The sequence below is a fragment of the Martes martes genome (genome assembly GCF_963455335.1).
Source record: "Martes martes genome assembly, chromosome: 14".
NCBI classification, from domain to species: Eukaryota; Metazoa; Chordata; class Mammalia; order Carnivora; family Mustelidae; genus Martes; species Martes martes.
In genome coordinates this window covers 14,313,939-14,329,748 of record NC_137902.1, presented here as the reverse complement: position 1 = coordinate 14,329,748, position 15,810 = coordinate 14,313,939, and the positions used below count along the sequence as shown (strand labels likewise).

The 15,810-nt window shown below is 49.7% G+C and overlaps 1 protein-coding gene across 1 annotated transcript in view; it reads right to left on the bottom strand.

Annotated features, from left to right (window-relative positions):
• The window catches only part of GFRA1 (GDNF family receptor alpha 1), a 209,836-nt gene that overhangs the window by 11,990 nt on the left and 182,036 nt on the right, over window positions 1–15,810 (bottom strand). Inside the window, exon 7 of the mRNA XM_080823034.1 lies at window positions 15,384–15,565. Within this exon, the coding sequence (XP_080679160.1) occupies window positions 15,384–15,565 (182 nt within the window). The remainder of the gene's footprint in view (window positions 1–15,383; window positions 15,566–15,810) is intronic.

Here is a 15,810-nt window from a genome sequence, read left to right as displayed (position 1 = left end):
TAATATTTATTAAGTCTCTCATTGTCCCATGCATTTACGTGCAGCTGAGTGCGGCCCCGTAATGGTTCCGTGACTTATGGTGGTAACTAAGGGTTCATATAAAATGCTGTGGTCTGCCGATGCACCTGACCCCGGGCTTTTGTTCACCCCCTGTTCAGAAGAGGGAGCACCCTGTGTGCTGTGAAAAACCAGGTGAAAAGCCAACCTTAAAGAACTATAAAGAAAAGCATGCTTTTAGTAGATGGAGAAAATACAGATAACTGAGGGAAACTGAGCAGACTCACCATGAGAACTGTGACCAGCTACCATTCACGACAGTCCCCTCCTATAACTGACCCCATGGACGCTTCCCTGAACACTCCCCACCGCTCATAGGACTTCCTGAGCAGAGCTCTCCCCTTTGCACAAATCAGGAAACATTGGCTCAGAGATGCGGGCACTTTGCCGGGTCTCTGCAGCTGGAGTGGCCACACTGAGATGCATCTGTTTGACCTCAGTCCCCTTGACTCCCAAACCCATGCCTATGGACTCTGTGCCGGACATGGCGCACATTATCTCCCATCACCCCCGGACCAACCCGTGGAAGTAGTTCTGGTTATCCTGCAGACAGCCGAGAAGGTGCCCACGGAGGCAGTAAGAAGCCCAAGGTCACGCCTGCTGCTTAGGAAGTAGATAGCAATGGCCACTCTGGGGAAAACTCATGCGATGTCTACTCGGTGCCCACCATCCTCGGCTTCCCTTCCAGACAGCCCTGTCCATGGTCTGACTCCTCTAGGGCTTCAAATAGGAGGGCTCCAGGGGAGGGGAGCGTTTGGTTGAACCTCACCAGAGAACAGGGCCATTTTCCTCCCGCGCATGAGCTCCACGGCTCAAACACAAGGCAGGGGCTGTTATTCAGGGAGGCAGAGCTGGTTAGAAGTCCTGAGGATAAAAGGTCAGTAGGGGATACAAGAAATTGGATTTATTTATGGTATGTGACCTAAGTGTGCTCAGAGGTATTCTCATAGGTTACCCAGAACAAGAGAGCGTATTTATGGCCAAGATGGTGCAGACATCCTAGCCCTTTTTATTAAGTATGTTTATTACCCAGCAATTGGGTTAAGCAATTGTCCAACTGCTGAATTACTGTCCCTCTGATGGACCAGCCTCACTTCCCTCTAAACCACAGGTGCAGATGGCCTAATGGCTCTTCCTAGAATGCACTGAGCACTGTTCTTCCCATCCCCATCCTGAAGTTATTATTCTCATTTTTTTTTTTTTTTTTTTTTACAAAAGGGGTAAAGAAAAGATGTTTGGGGGAAGACATCCTAAGTGGGTAATCATAACAAACAGCTTCGATCCGAGGCTGGCTCCCTTCTGCAGGACACACACCCTGTATGATGCTCAAGTTCATGTCCCCGAGGAATTTGGGGGTAAAGGTCACCAAATGCCCCCTTAGTACAAGCTTCTTCTGTCTCATGCTCGAGCACAGACCCACCAGGAAGATAAAATTATGATAAAAACAGTTGCTCAGCTGAACTGGAGGCTTAGTAACTATGCTGGAGAATTTTAATTCGTTTAATTATTACAATCCTCCCAGGCAGTAGTGCTCATTATTCCCATGTTACAGATGAGGAATCCAAGGGTTAAGGAGACGAAGTTACTCCCCGCTGAAGTCCACAAGAAGATTTGATTCTATCGTAGCAAGAAGCCTGATCCTTCAGGGTTTTCTATTCTTAAGCCTAACCTCTTTTTCTTAGAAACAAAAGCACTAACCATGGTGTTGTAGGCCTACTGTGCACACGATCCCTCATCGGGCATCAGCACACTCCATGTTTGGGTTATACTATCGCAAAGCCAGCTTGGTTTGGGTATTAACTGAGAGATGGTGTTGCCTGCGCGCTCCACAGGACTTCAGAATCACTAAGTGCTACGCCTCCCCTCGTTATCACGTCGGGGATGCCACGTGCTGGGGCACAGCATGGGTACAGATGGCAGGTGACACCCAGGACAGCAAGAACGCCCGCCAGCTGTGGGCATCATTGCTGATGTGACTGTGACCTGACAAGGGCCACCCAGACGCCCTGGGGACAGACAGCCTTCGGTTGTTGCCCAGCAGCACCACATTTCCGCCAGAAGATCTCTAGAGCTGACCAAGAAGGGGGAACTGAGTGGGAAGCAGGGAAAAGGAGCCCCTATCATTGCAGGGTGATGCGAGAGAGAGTCTACGGCTGCAGGACTCCTCCCTCCTGCTCCCTGCTCAGGGGGCGGTTCAGAGTCAGCCTCTCCACCATTACGTCACAGCCACTGTTGCCAACAGAGCGGAAATGCACTGCGAGCCCCAAGTCCTTGCACTGCACCCCCACCAGCAAGGAGTCCAGCCACATGGGTTCTTCCTTCCGTCCTGTGTCATTTCTCTGTACCTGCGACAGGGCCCTGACCCACAGCTGGTCCACCCAAGGATCACTGCACCCAAGGGTCTTGGGACCATGGTCCCAGGGTGTGCTCCATGGTGACTATCTGTGTACCTGGTCTGGAGCCTCCACTTTTAATGGTTTCAGTTGTCTGACAACATAACCCTGGAAAATCCCAGAAATATAACAGCACGAACTATAATTCCAATGACAACGTGAGATGGTGCCTTTCCCCCAATGCTATATGCTAACACTTTTATTACTCTTAACAACAGTACACAATTACAGTGTAATGTAGGGCTCCCCATTTTGCCATGCACTCACAGAATGGTGAGGTATGGGCTATCTGGAGGCATTAATATGGGGCTTTATTTGAGTCAGGAGCCGGGGTTGAAGCAGTGTGATCAGGGGTCTTCTGTAAAACAAAGAACCGTCTCAAGAGAGAACCAATTTACTCCCTGTTCCTGCTAAAGTCCTTCGGGCCTCGCCGGTGTCCACCTTGTGCTTGGCAAATAGACTTACTCTGGCTGTAGGAGATTAGGGATAAAAGATTTTTTTAAAGAAGGAGAAAAAACATAACTCAGAGATACGGCGCTCTGTGTGCTTAATTTGGAGGGCTTCGTGGCTGAGAAAAATAGATGCCATGATCTGCCTTTGCCGAAAGGTGACATCTGGGTTCATTAAAGGTATACGTTAGATTTTGATAAAGGCTATTTTTCTAAGTCATTAAATTGGTTTTTAGGAACCTTATACTCTCCTTCATTTGAACAATTATTAAACTATAAAATAGAATTGCACAATTGCTAAAACTGTAATCTGAAAGTTTATAGCCAGCTATAAAACGCTATATTATTAAACTATACTGAAGATGCTCAAACCCATTACAACTTTTTAAATGAATTATAAAACCCTTTACTGCTGATAAAATAATCTTAAATTACAGTACTGTGTATTCTAACAGTATGTTCAACCAAAGTTTGCTACAATGCAAACATGCCAATCACAGAAAATCGTTCCTTGAATTAAGTTTGCAGAAGCTCGCCGGGGACGGCAGGTGCCGAGAGGGGACACTGGCAGGCTGGGCGGGACGGCCCCTCTGCCCCAGGGAGGGGTCATTCCCCATGTCCCTTCTACCACAGGACCAGCCAAGAGGGAGCCTCTCATGTTCAAAGGCTACACAAGAGACAGCAGAACCCTGTGCACTGCAGGAAGGCCTGTGGCAACAGTAATTTTTTAAATTCACCCCATAAATGAGATTTTTAAATTGTCAAATATTTAGTTATGCAGAACCTGCCCCTCCCACATATGTTACGGACTGAATGGGGTCCCCCCCGCCAAACTCATATATGAAAGCCCTATTCCCTAGGTCTTCCGGATGGGTCTTGATTTGAAGACAGGCCTTTAAGGAGGTGATTCAGTGAAAATGAGGCTGTTTGGATGGGTCCCAGACCAGTCTGACTGGTGTCCTTATAAGAAGGGGAGATTTGGACACACAGAGGGACGATGGGGACGCACAGGCACAAGGAAAGGCCACGTGAAGGCTCAGTGAGAGGGCAGCCATGTGCAAGCCCCACAGAGAGAGGCCTCAGAAGGAACCAGACCCCCAGACCTTCCTCTCCGATTTCTGGCCCCCAGAGCCGTGAGGAATAAATATCTGCGGTTGAAGCCCCCCAGCATGGGGTGCTTCATTGCGGGGGCTGAGCACGCCGTTGGGGGGGCCGACGCTGCCTTCCACGGATGGGCCGTGTGCACACCTACCCACCGCGGAGCCTGACGCCCAAGAGGAAATGTCTGTCTTTTGGTCCCAGTTACACGTTCCAAGCTTCCGTGCCTAATGGGGTTCGAATACGCAACCAAAAGCGCATGTTGGCAGCCTGCATGGAGTCATCCCCAATTTTTGAGCTCTGAATTCAAGCACTCTCCTGGATGAAGGGCTTTGCAAACGCTCTACAAGCAGTTATTTCGAAAACTGTTTTTACAACAGCCTCTTTCCTCCCAGGGCTAACGTGGGTGGATTCTGGGAGGCAGCTCCCCTCTGAGCTCGTCGGCTGGCACCTGGCGCTGGGAAGATTAAGTCCCAGGAGGCTGCCGGCCGCCTCTCCGCGCTGGGAGCAGTCGGGCCCATCACTCGGGGCCCCCAGGCCACTTGGCAGCCCGGTCCAGAGCTCTGCCGTGAGGCATCCAGGGGAGCCCAGAAGCAGCCTGGGTGGGGGGCCCTGCGGCTTAGCGCATCTGCTAAGGGAAGACCCCTCGCAGCTCGTTTCTCCCGGAGTGGGGGAAATCAACTGACTCTGAGCATTATGCAAAGGAACTGTAGCTCTAGCCAACATTTGGACTTTTTTTTTTTTTTTTTTTTTTTTTTTAATGGGACCGACACAATGGTGGGGGCTAGAAAATACTCTGTAATAGCCAGAAATGATGGAGACCTGACAAAGACCATAAACCAAATACCACACATCACAGGCAGCACCAAGGTCGTTTTCTCAAACAAAAGGCTCAGGAAATGGCATCTGCGTGGCCAGAGTCATTTAGATTCCGCACACATGCTGCGGCTCGGCGGTGACTGGTCTGGCACGGGCCGCACGATCCTGCTCAACTCCCCCCTCCCCACCCCCCGGAATGCCCCCATGCTCCGGGTCCACACGCAAAACCTGAAAGGGGTGGGGGATACACGTTTCCACACACTCTGGTCAGCTGGCAAAAGTCTCCTTTGAAATGTCCCCTCTGGGTGGCTCGTCCAGGGTGCTTGGTGGTGAGAACACATTCGTCAGAAGGCTGAAGGTGTGCGGGGCCCTGCGGGCTGGGGAGACCAGCAGGTCCTCGGATGACGAGAACCTGGCAGAGAGCCTCAGTTAGTACCACCTGTGATAGCCTCCACAGGCCCCACTCCAAGAGAAGTGTCGCCTTCGGAAAATTAACTTAAATATCCCAACATGGGCATTCAGTGGCCACTGCTGCCCCTTTCCCTTGTTCTTGCCTGCGCTTGCTACCCAGGGAAGACTTGATCCAGTGTGGCTGCTCGCTCTCCCATCTCCACAGACCCCTTACCATACAGGGAACCTGAAAAGACTCTCCAACACCTTCATTTCCCCTGTTGTAGAAAGGAAAAGGGGGTCTTTGAGGCAGCCCTCATTTCCCAGACAGTGGTCCACCGTCAGGGACGATTTTCCCCTCCGGGGGCATCTGGCTCTGTCTGGGGACGTGTGGGGTTGTCACCACTGGGGAAAGGTGCTACTGGTATTTAGAAGATGGAGGCCAGGCATGTTGCTCAATATCCTACAGTGCACGGGGCAGCCCCAAACAAAGAATTTCCAGACCAAATTGTCAAGAGGACCAAGGTCGAGGAAGTCTGATCTGGGGGAACTGTCCAGTTCATGACCAAGAGATCACCCAACGATCCTTACTGAAGTTTCTAAGATCGGCACAGAGGCACACAGCCCACCTCCTGGAAAGAACAGAGAAGCATCTGACTCCAAATTACATTTCCAAACCACCACCCTGACAAGACCTCACCTTTCCTGGACCTTAACAAGCCTGTGCTACATGTGCAAAGCCACTGGAAAACGGGACCCATGATGCAATGCACAATGCAGCCCGGCCCCCTCAGGGTGCTTCTCTATGACTGAAGATGGGACAGAGGACAGTGCTATCCAAGGGCCGAAAGCGTCACAAAACTTACAAATATTAAAGACTTACACAGTTACTCCTCTGAGCTGGGGGCTACACTTTATACACAGGATCGCACTGAATCCTTGTAATAGCCCAGGAAGCTCCGCCCCTCCTGGGCGGCCATCCCCATTTCAGGGATCCCCACTTCAAGGATCCCCATTTCAGGGATCCCCACTTCAGGGATGAGGAAGTTGAAGCTAAGTAGTTTGCCCAAGTGGGGCAAGTGGGGAAATGAGCCCACGCTAAAAGTTCAACTCCAGCTGTCTTATGAGAAGTTTCACTGTTTGGTCCTAGAATTGAAATTAGAATTTGGCTAACTTTTGTTCCTGGTTTCTGGGAGATAACCTTTACACCCTTGGAAGTTCTTCAGCAGTAGGAGTACCTTGGGTATTCATGAGCCCTTGGATCCTATCTGCGTTTATGGTCATGAGATGACTCAGAAGGGGGGTTGGTCACCAGAGAGACCAACAACGGGCCAAGGGGCTGGGGCTTTGAATCATGCGAGGTCCCCCCAGCTGCCTGACCTCCAGGCAGCAGAGAAGGGTAGAAGACTGCATTCAATCACAGGCCCAATGGCTCAATCAATCACACCTGTGTAATGAAACCCCAATTAAAACGCTGGTCACTGCAGCTCAGTGGCGCTTCCTGGGGGGTGAATGCGTGAATGCCCTCAACCCAGAGGGAGAGCGAACAAAAGCTCTCCTCTGGAGACTCTCTCAGACCTCAACCTCAGTATCTCTCCATTTGGCTAGTCCTGATTTGTTTCCTTTATAATAAAACCATAATCCTAAGCTATAGTACTTCCCTGACTTCTGAGTCATTCTAGCGGATTGAATGTGAGGGGTTGTGGGAAGCCCTGAATTTGTAGCTGGTTGGTGGCCTGGGGAATCCCTGAAGTGTGGTTGGCATTTGAAGTCAGGGCCGTCTTGTTGGGGACCGTGCCCTTAACCTCCGGCATCTGTGCTGTCTCTGAGAGCTGGTGTCAGACCTGAGTTCTAGGGACACCGCTTGTTGTCAGAATAGGTATTGTTTCCTTTCTTTACGCCGGTTTACGAACCAGTCTGGTTCCTCTATCTGCCAGATGTTGCACAAGAACCTAGAGACTGATTTTCATCTCTATTGAGTGAATAATGTTACCTAGAAACCGAAAGGTAAAGTGCTCCGATTTAGGTAATACAGTGCAGTCCTTTAAAACGCATAGAAGGGAAAGATGCTCCTTTTTGTCGTCCTCCTCTCCTGATCCAGCCTCTCTGTGTCTCAGGCCTACTGTCTGAAAAAATGGGAATAATAACAGTACTGACCTCATGAGGTTACTGTGGGGATTAAGGGAGTGACTCTATATACACATAATGTGCTTAGAAAAGTATCGACTCGTGGGAAGAGCTTATGCACATTTGCTTTATTAACATCCAACCGTAAGAACTAGCGGTGATGTGCGCTATCAGAGCGAATAGTTCCGGGTTCTGTCATATTCGATGGTTTATAATGCTTCTCAGAGGAGGCTTTGGGGACCACTGTTGTCTGTGACACTATGTAGGATTACTAACATTTTTAATTTTAATATTTATATACGGATTATGTATAGAGAACTAGCACACTGATTCACGTATGTGTCACATGTGTTTTTAACAGCTTTGGATGAGTCTAAAAATTATAGTGTTCATATAAGTAAGTATATCTAGCAATTGAGCTTTTTGTTTTTTATCAGAGAGAGAGAGAGAGAGAGAGGGCACAAGCAGAGGGAGCACCAGGCAGAGGGAGAGGCAGGTTCCCCGCTGAGCAAGGAGCCAAACGCAGGACTCAATCCCAAGACCTTAGGATCATGACCTGAGCCAAAGGCAGCCACTTAACTGGCTGAGCCACCCAGGCGTCCCTAGTAATTGAGTTTAAAGATAAATATGAAGCAAATAGTAATACCAGCAGAATGCAGACATGGGAAGGAATCAAAGTCCTGGTGTCAGAGGCTGAGATGTGAAGCTGGTTCTCAGACACTATCTTTTCTGCAACTAAGACTGTTTCCTGTTTACAGCCGTGTCACATCTTCCCAAGGTCAGCGATGGTTAAAGAGATGTGGCAACAGCCCCCGGCAGACAGTCCCACTCTGGGACCGAGGTCGGACCAAGATCTGACTACTGTCACGGCCCCAGTCAGACCACCGGGAAGCTGGTTGTTAGGATGACACTCCTAGGAGAGCCTTCTGGGCGTGGGGAGACGGAGTCTGGAACCGTTATAACCCCTCAACACCTTGTCCTTTCTTGCTGCCTTTTGGTTTCCCTTCCTCCAAAGTACCCTTGTACTTCCCTCCTTCCTTAGGATTCTTGACAATGACCAATTCTTAGAATCAGCTGGATATCACCCCGTTCCCACGGTTCTTACAAACTAAGAAAGCAGCTCTATCTTTTTTCCTCCGTGGACTCCCAGCCCCTGGGAAGAGCCCTTCCTTTATGGTCCCAGGGTCCAGAGAGAAAGCTCTCACACAGCTCATCAATCACACTAAGAGTGGTAACCGCTTACCACGTGGAGAGGGTTGGACAGTCATGCTGGGCCCTTTGCAGAAGGGGAACCAGGTCTGAACCCTCACAACCGACCTGGGAGGCAGGCGACAGTGTAGAGCAGACATTTGGAGAAGGTAGGAAACGTGCCCTAGATCACAGAACACCAGGAACAGAACCAGGGTTCTCGCTCAGGTCCATCTGACCCCCAAAGCTCATGCTCTTCCCAGCAAAGCCCCTCCTGGGCTGTCAACCAGAGGTTAAAGGAAAGCACCGAAGAGGTGCCCCAGGGAGGCTCTGCCTGCTGGCACAGGGGGACTGAGTCCGGAGGTGAGTGTCTCCATGCCAGCGGCCTAGTGTGGAAGCAAGCACCTCGCTCCCTCCCATTCCAGCTTCCCGCCCTCCCACCAATCATCCCGGGCAAGATCCCACCACCCTGGCCTGGCTCTCAAGTGCCTCTTCTCCAGTGGAAGATTAACAGGACGCCAAAGCACCCCATCGCTCTGCTAGCATAAATTGCAAGAAAAACATTTAGAATATTGATTAAGTGCTTCATGCTCGAAGATTTAAATTTACCTCCTGTATTTCCAGGATTAGCTGACATAATGGGGTCAGTCTGCTGGCACAAATGATTTACGGAACACCCATTGGCAGCTTTCTTTTTAAAACTCGACACTTAAAATTTTCACTTGGTCACAGCCGGAGGAGTCCTGGGTATTGAGCAGGTTTGGGTAACTGCCTTCCTTCTGCCGCATCTAGAACTTTTGGGGTCTGGCCCTGGGAAGAGCTTTGAAATCATTTCCGGTCTGGTCTGGCCCTATCAGGTACAAAGAGACTTTGTTTAGGTGACGAGGTCCTAAGGCGGCGGAGGGTTATGCTGTTCTTCCGGGATGGAAAGTCTTGTTTCAGGTCTAGATAAGTTTCAATATTCTAATATTTAATATTCTAATTAAATATTTGAATATTCTAATATGTAGGAGTTAAGTGGCTGGGCACATCGTGTCTGCCCTCTGCTCCTCTTACCAATGGGTAAACATCCCGCATTCGATAAGCACCCGGCCCATTTCTACAAGCTTCAAACTGTGCTCTGTGAACTGGATCGAGTCAAGGAGGCCAGGAGTTAAAATCCGGCGGATGCTGCAAGTTCTCTGTTCTAAGAAAAATGTCCACCTCAAGGTCTTTGCCCCCACGGCCAGGGAGGACCAGTAGTGTCCCTATTGTGGGACCCTTAGGGCCAGTGTGGTCTGACCACCAAAGCAGATGATGGGTGATCGGTGGAGGTGATTTCAGCAGTAAGCCTTCTCACAAAGACTATCCCCTGGAGATGCTCCCATATCTTCTGTGTCTGAGAAAACCACATTGGTGGTTTCTTTCTAGAGTGCTGCCTTAAAAGTCCCACTAGGGAGAGGGGAGGAGCCCTACTTGAGATCGGTCTACAAACTCTGGCCCTCCGTGTCTCTCCACAGAGAAGCTTTCTTTGGCTCCTAAGAAAAACGGACTTTGGTCTTGGCTCTCACTGTGCACTAGAGCTCGCCAACTGCTCACAGCTATCCCCTACCCACCCGCTAGCCCAGGATCGGAGCGTGTGTTCCCCAGGCTACCAGACTTTCTCTTCTCAATCACAGCTCTACAGGGCGGAAAGCGGAAAGGGGCAGAGGCAGCAACCTTTTCCCCAGCGTCCTCGGCTACGGTCCCTGGGCTGTCTTCCCCAGGCTCTAGCCCCCCTGTTTGACCACGGAATCCAAGACCTACAAATGCCACTCTAAAGGGTCTTTACTTTTAGCTTCCAGAATTAAGTGGTGTACAATGAGGCAAAGTAGGGATTTTTCCAACACCTACTTACATCTCCCAAAGATATTTACTTTAAATAAGCGACAAGTACAGTCCATTTGGTTTAAATATCCTGAGCTTTTCCCAGCTAGCGGATCACTCAAGTGCACAGAAGATGAAATAATTGGTAGAATTTTTAATCTTCCTTTGTTTTTCATGTGACCACTTTGTACAATTCAAAAGGATATGCCAACAATAGCACAGCCTGCGTCATGCTTGTTACTAATATGACTGCCAATTAATCCTGACATGGGAGCTTGGCGGGTTACCCAAAACCTGGTATTTTATCACCTCAGGGGGTGAGCACTTGGACATTTCTATGACATTTTATACTAATCAATCAACTTTCCTTTTTTAAAGGCAAGCCTTTCACAGGAACTACGGAAGAGTCCTATACGCCCCACACCCAGGGCCACCCATTTCCCCAAAAGAAATGCATTTGGTTCTGTTGATTATTACACCTCGAAGCCGACTTTTGAAAATGTTTATTCTTATTTCTTCCCTTCCAAAGGGGAAATCTATCTCAAATGTTAAGACAGGAACTCAAGTCCCCAAGAGTTTTCTCGTATTATTGTATATTTTAAAATATTACAGGAGGGTGCCTCTCGAGGGAAGTGAACTTTAGAGCTGCCAAAGATAGTTGACTTTCTCCAAATCTGCTACCGATGGATCCCAAGCTGGTTTAAGTCAGTTCTGTTCTGAGTAATGACACACGCGGCCGGGACCAACGCCATTGTAAGATATTTCTAGGACCCCCTGGCAAATGGTAATTTATCTGGAGACAGCCAGGCAGGCAGAAGAAGGACAAATAGGGAGAATGAGTCTCCCGGGAGCCCTCCTCCATAGCGAGAGTCCTAAATCAGTGCCAGGGACCATGTTCTTGGGGCAAAGGCCCATCTCTTATCACTCACTCATCCCCCATCCTCTGGCCTCCAATGATTCTTTCTACCGTTGTTAGTATAGGTCATTCAAAAGACATCACCCAGCTGTGAAAATTTTACTGGCAAACTTTCAGTCTTTTCCTATTCCCTGTCTCCTGGAATTGCATGAAGAATCCCAACCTAAAGCATGAGCTTTGTGCTTCCCCTTTTACTTGAATAGCTGCCCTCAGGAAGCACTAGGACACATGGTCTCTCACAAGGAGCTTTTCCCTGCCGCCATTTCTATCCTCTCCCCCCGTCGTCACAAGCTTTACTGAGGTAAAATTGAGAAGTAAAAATTGTATGTATTTAAGGACTACAACCTTATGTTTTGATACACGTGTATCTGAGGAAAAGTTTATCACAGTAAAGCTAATTAACGTATCACCTCAGATAGCTACCATTTTGGGGGAGGGTGGGAGCAATTAAGATGTACTCTCTTGGCAGGTTCCAAGTATCCGATACACTATTACTAGCTGTAGTCACCAAGTTGTATACTAGAGCTCTAGATCCCATTCATCCACGGGTCTGAAACCTGTTCCCCGTGAGCAGCACCTTCCTGCCCAGCTTCTGGTAACCACCATTCTCCTCGTTTTAAAAATCTGACCTTGGAGCACCTGGGTGGCTCAGTGGGTTAAGCCTCTGCCTTCAGCTCAGGTCATGATCTCAGGGTCCTGGCATGGAACCCCGCATCGGGTTCTCTGCTCAGCGGGGAGCCTGCTTCCCCCGTCTCTCTGCCTGCCTCTCTGCCTGCTTGTGATCTCTGTCTATCAAATAAATAGATAAAATCTTTACAAAAAAAAAAATCTGACCTCATCAGATACTACATGGAAGTGAGATTAGGAACCTGGAGGCATTATGCTAAGTGAAATAAGCCAAATGCAGAAAGACAAATACTGTATAACTTTCCGTTTTTTTTTTACTTCCTCCTTTCTGTCCATTTCTAATTCAAAGAAAGAGCCCAGGTTGGTTGTCTAAGGTCATGGAATAAGGTGGAAGTATACCGGCCTTGAGGCAGAAATCCCAGGCCCTCCAAAGCATTACTGTGTGATTTTGGTTAAGTCGCCAGCCCTTCCCTGACTCTGCTGCCTTACGTGTAAAAGGGAAGGATGTCTGTAAGTCTGGCCCAACACCAACACCCATCTGCTGTCAAGTGGCCAACTGATTGGGGATCAGACATCACATGGGACATTTTTAAAGTATCATTCTGGAGTGTTCCCTCTGCCCCAGGCCCTGAAGTATTACCCCCATTTAATCCCCCCCATTCTGGAAGCTCGGCCGTCCTTGAGTTTCGTGAAAGCTGCGGCTCAGAGAAGCCAGGGTGCTGGTGAGAAAAGAGCCTGGGTCTGAACACAGGCTTGGCTGCAGAGCCCACGCCCGCACCCCCCGCTGCATGTGTGCAAAAACGGGTTCAAGCAGGCCATCGCCTTAAGAGGAAAGGCGAGGTCTGGTAGAACCCTGAAGGGCTCCCCAGAAGTGAAATGCCGTTTAGCTCCAACGTATGTGGATTGTGTGTGTGTGTGTGTGTGTGTCCCAGGGAAGACAACTATGGCTGCAACCTCATTCCTGCCATTTCCCCCTCCGCTGAGAAGTTAACTAGCAGCCTCCACGTAAACATCATGCTTTTAATTTTACTTTGCCCCTCTACTTATGAGGCAGATTTCCTATCACTAATACGGGGGAAGGCAAGGCGCCGTTTCTCGGGAACAGAGCTCATGTGTCCCCTGAGGTTGCCAGGGCAACCTTGTGGCAGCACCGAGTCCTCCTGGCAGGGAGGGGTGGCTGGGCAGAGCTGTGCTGGAGGCACAATACTGTGGGGCCAAGACATGCGGGCACCACAAGAAGCAGAAGCCAGGCGCTGTGTTCTGGGGGCGGGGGGGTGGCAGGGAGAGGGGATGGGGTAGCAAAGGCACAGGGAGGTGGGGAGAATGTCTCCTTATGGCCGACAGAGTCCTCTCTCACGGAGGAGACGACTTTCATAGAATTTCCCATGATGGCTAGTCTTCTGAAACGTCATCTATTACCTTGGTCTGACTTCCCAAAAATGTTGACAAGCTGCGTCTTGTCCATTATTTACAGGTTCACCGAGGAGAGAATTGTTGCTGAGTGCCCATCCCCATCAAGCTTCCAAAACACCGCAAGAGCTCAATACACCGGCTAAACACTGCCCCTGCAGCCATGCTCCGTGCGCTCAGACACGTGCAAGAAAGAACCTGGTTTTTGCCATGCCCACTCTTATCACCGAAGGACACCAGGGTCCTATCTCTCATCTGGCCACTTGTCTTACTGATGCTAGAACTTGAGTGGACCCAGTAAGAGCAGCAGGCTAGCCTAGGAGGAAGCAGGACGCCAGGCACCAGCCAGAGACAGAGAACAGATCCTGTGTCTGTGGTGCGATGTCTGGCTCCAGACTCTCCTCTCCCTGGCTGGGGGTGGAGGGTTGGGCGGGGGCGCGGGGGGCAGTGTGCACGTCACCTCCCCTCCCCGAGCCTGAGGGCTCTGCTGCAAGAGGGAGCAGTTAGAGGCTGTAATACTGCCCAAGCATCCTACTTCTGGCAGTTTCTGCACAGAGCTCTGGATATCGGACATGCTCAGGAAATGCTTCAGAAGCATGAAGAACATCTGGTTGACCTTAGGCTGTGCAGGTCCCTTCCCCATCTTCCCCTTAGTGCTGTGCATGTGAGTGTGTGTGAGTGTGTCTGAGGGTTTGTGACGTGGGAGGATGGGACAGAGACCGGTTGTCAGCTGAGCGGCACGTAGGACGTCCAAGAAGAAAAAGGGAGACATTGGGGGAGAGAGACCGCAAGCCAATCAGAAGCAGGAGAACCGCCCCAGTGGTTTGTAGGGAACGAAGGGGATTGTGAGTTAAGAAGGTATTGGCCAAAGAAGGTTTCTGGTGAACATTCTGGTGAGCCTGGTCCTTGGTGGCAGCAGAGTGGGGAGAGAAGAGAGAATATTCTCCAGTGACCAGTATGAAATGACAGCCAGTGTTGGCGCCTGAGACCTCCCCTAGCACGGCAGGAAGCAGAGATCACCACGCGGTCACTCCTTCCCCCTAAATACAGGAAGAATCATGAGAGCCACGGGGGTCTCCTGGATTCCCAGCACCAGTTCTGTGACTCATAAGCTCTGTGGACCCCCGCGAAAGTGTTACTTCACCAAGCCCTGGTGCCCTCCAGCACAAGCAGGAGGCCGTCAGTAACACTATTACTCTCCCACAGCCGTCAGGAGGGTAACAGCCAGAGACCTAAAGTGTGTGAAAATACTTTGCAAACATATAAACACGTAATGTCTTGCGAAGTAAGTAGCTGAATGTTGTTACTACGCAAAAAATCAATAAAAAGACAGAATAAACGCTCTGCTCTGACTAAAGGCAGGAAACCACTGTTCACATGCCATTGTGGTTGTGCCCTTGGAGACCTGGATTCACCCCAAGGAAGTCTTCTGGCCACTCTCACTGGCCTCCAGTCCCATGAGAGGCTTTACAGGGTGGCTCTACCCAGCTCCTTTTACTTCAGGAAAAAAAAAAAAAAGTTTTCTTTTGCTTCTGGAAGAATAAACCCATATGAACTCTTGGAATTAACACCTCGCTGGTGACAGTGCCTCTGGTTCACCTTAAGACAGAGTTACACTCTCTGCGTTAAGTTTAAATGACACTGGTGGTGACCAACCCAAGAGTACCTTCTCTTTCAACAGGCTGCTGCTATGGGGGGAACCCAGAATAAGCATAATAAATAAATTGATCTCAGTTTGACTCTGCCACTCCACAAACAGAAGGCCTGAAGATTCATCTGCCCAGCCCCCTCCTTCTACAGGTGAAGACACCAAGGCCAGCTCTGGGCACACTGACCAAAGTCACACTCCCAGCAAATGGGAGTCAGTCCCAGAGTTTGTCTTTCTCCCACTATGTGGCGCTTCACAATTTTCATTTATCGTGGTTAAATGCACTTGTAAGATTCAAACCCAAGGAGCCCTCCATCATTAGCCATCCATCTTTAAATGCATTGCAGGAAACTGGTCCGTGCTTTCCCCTGGCCCCACAAGTGAGCTCCAAACGGGAGTTTGGCCCCCGCTCTTACCTGCAAATTTGCACAAGGTGGTAAAACGTGAGTGGGGATTTCGTTCTCAGACCCTGCTGGCCCCAGGGGCTTGTTCTTGGCCCGGAAGGCTGTGGTGGTGGTGGCAGTGGTGGTCTGAACTGGGAGGGCTGGCTGCCACACGGTCACATCGGAACCATTGCCAAAGGCTTGAATTGCATTTTCTGCAGTAAAACAGGAGGAAATCCAATTTCAAAGTCAAGCAGCAAATGTAACAGACAGGATACATGAAGCCAGAGAGGCACACTAGAAATTCTGATTACAGTATTGGACTTCCCTGAACAAAACCCATCCATCCCTCCACCCTCCATGCGCGGAGAGCCAGCCATCGGGTCAGGTACTCAAAAATCAATTCATTCATTAAACACCAAGATGGACACTTCGGTATGCTCGAAGCACAACAGATCGT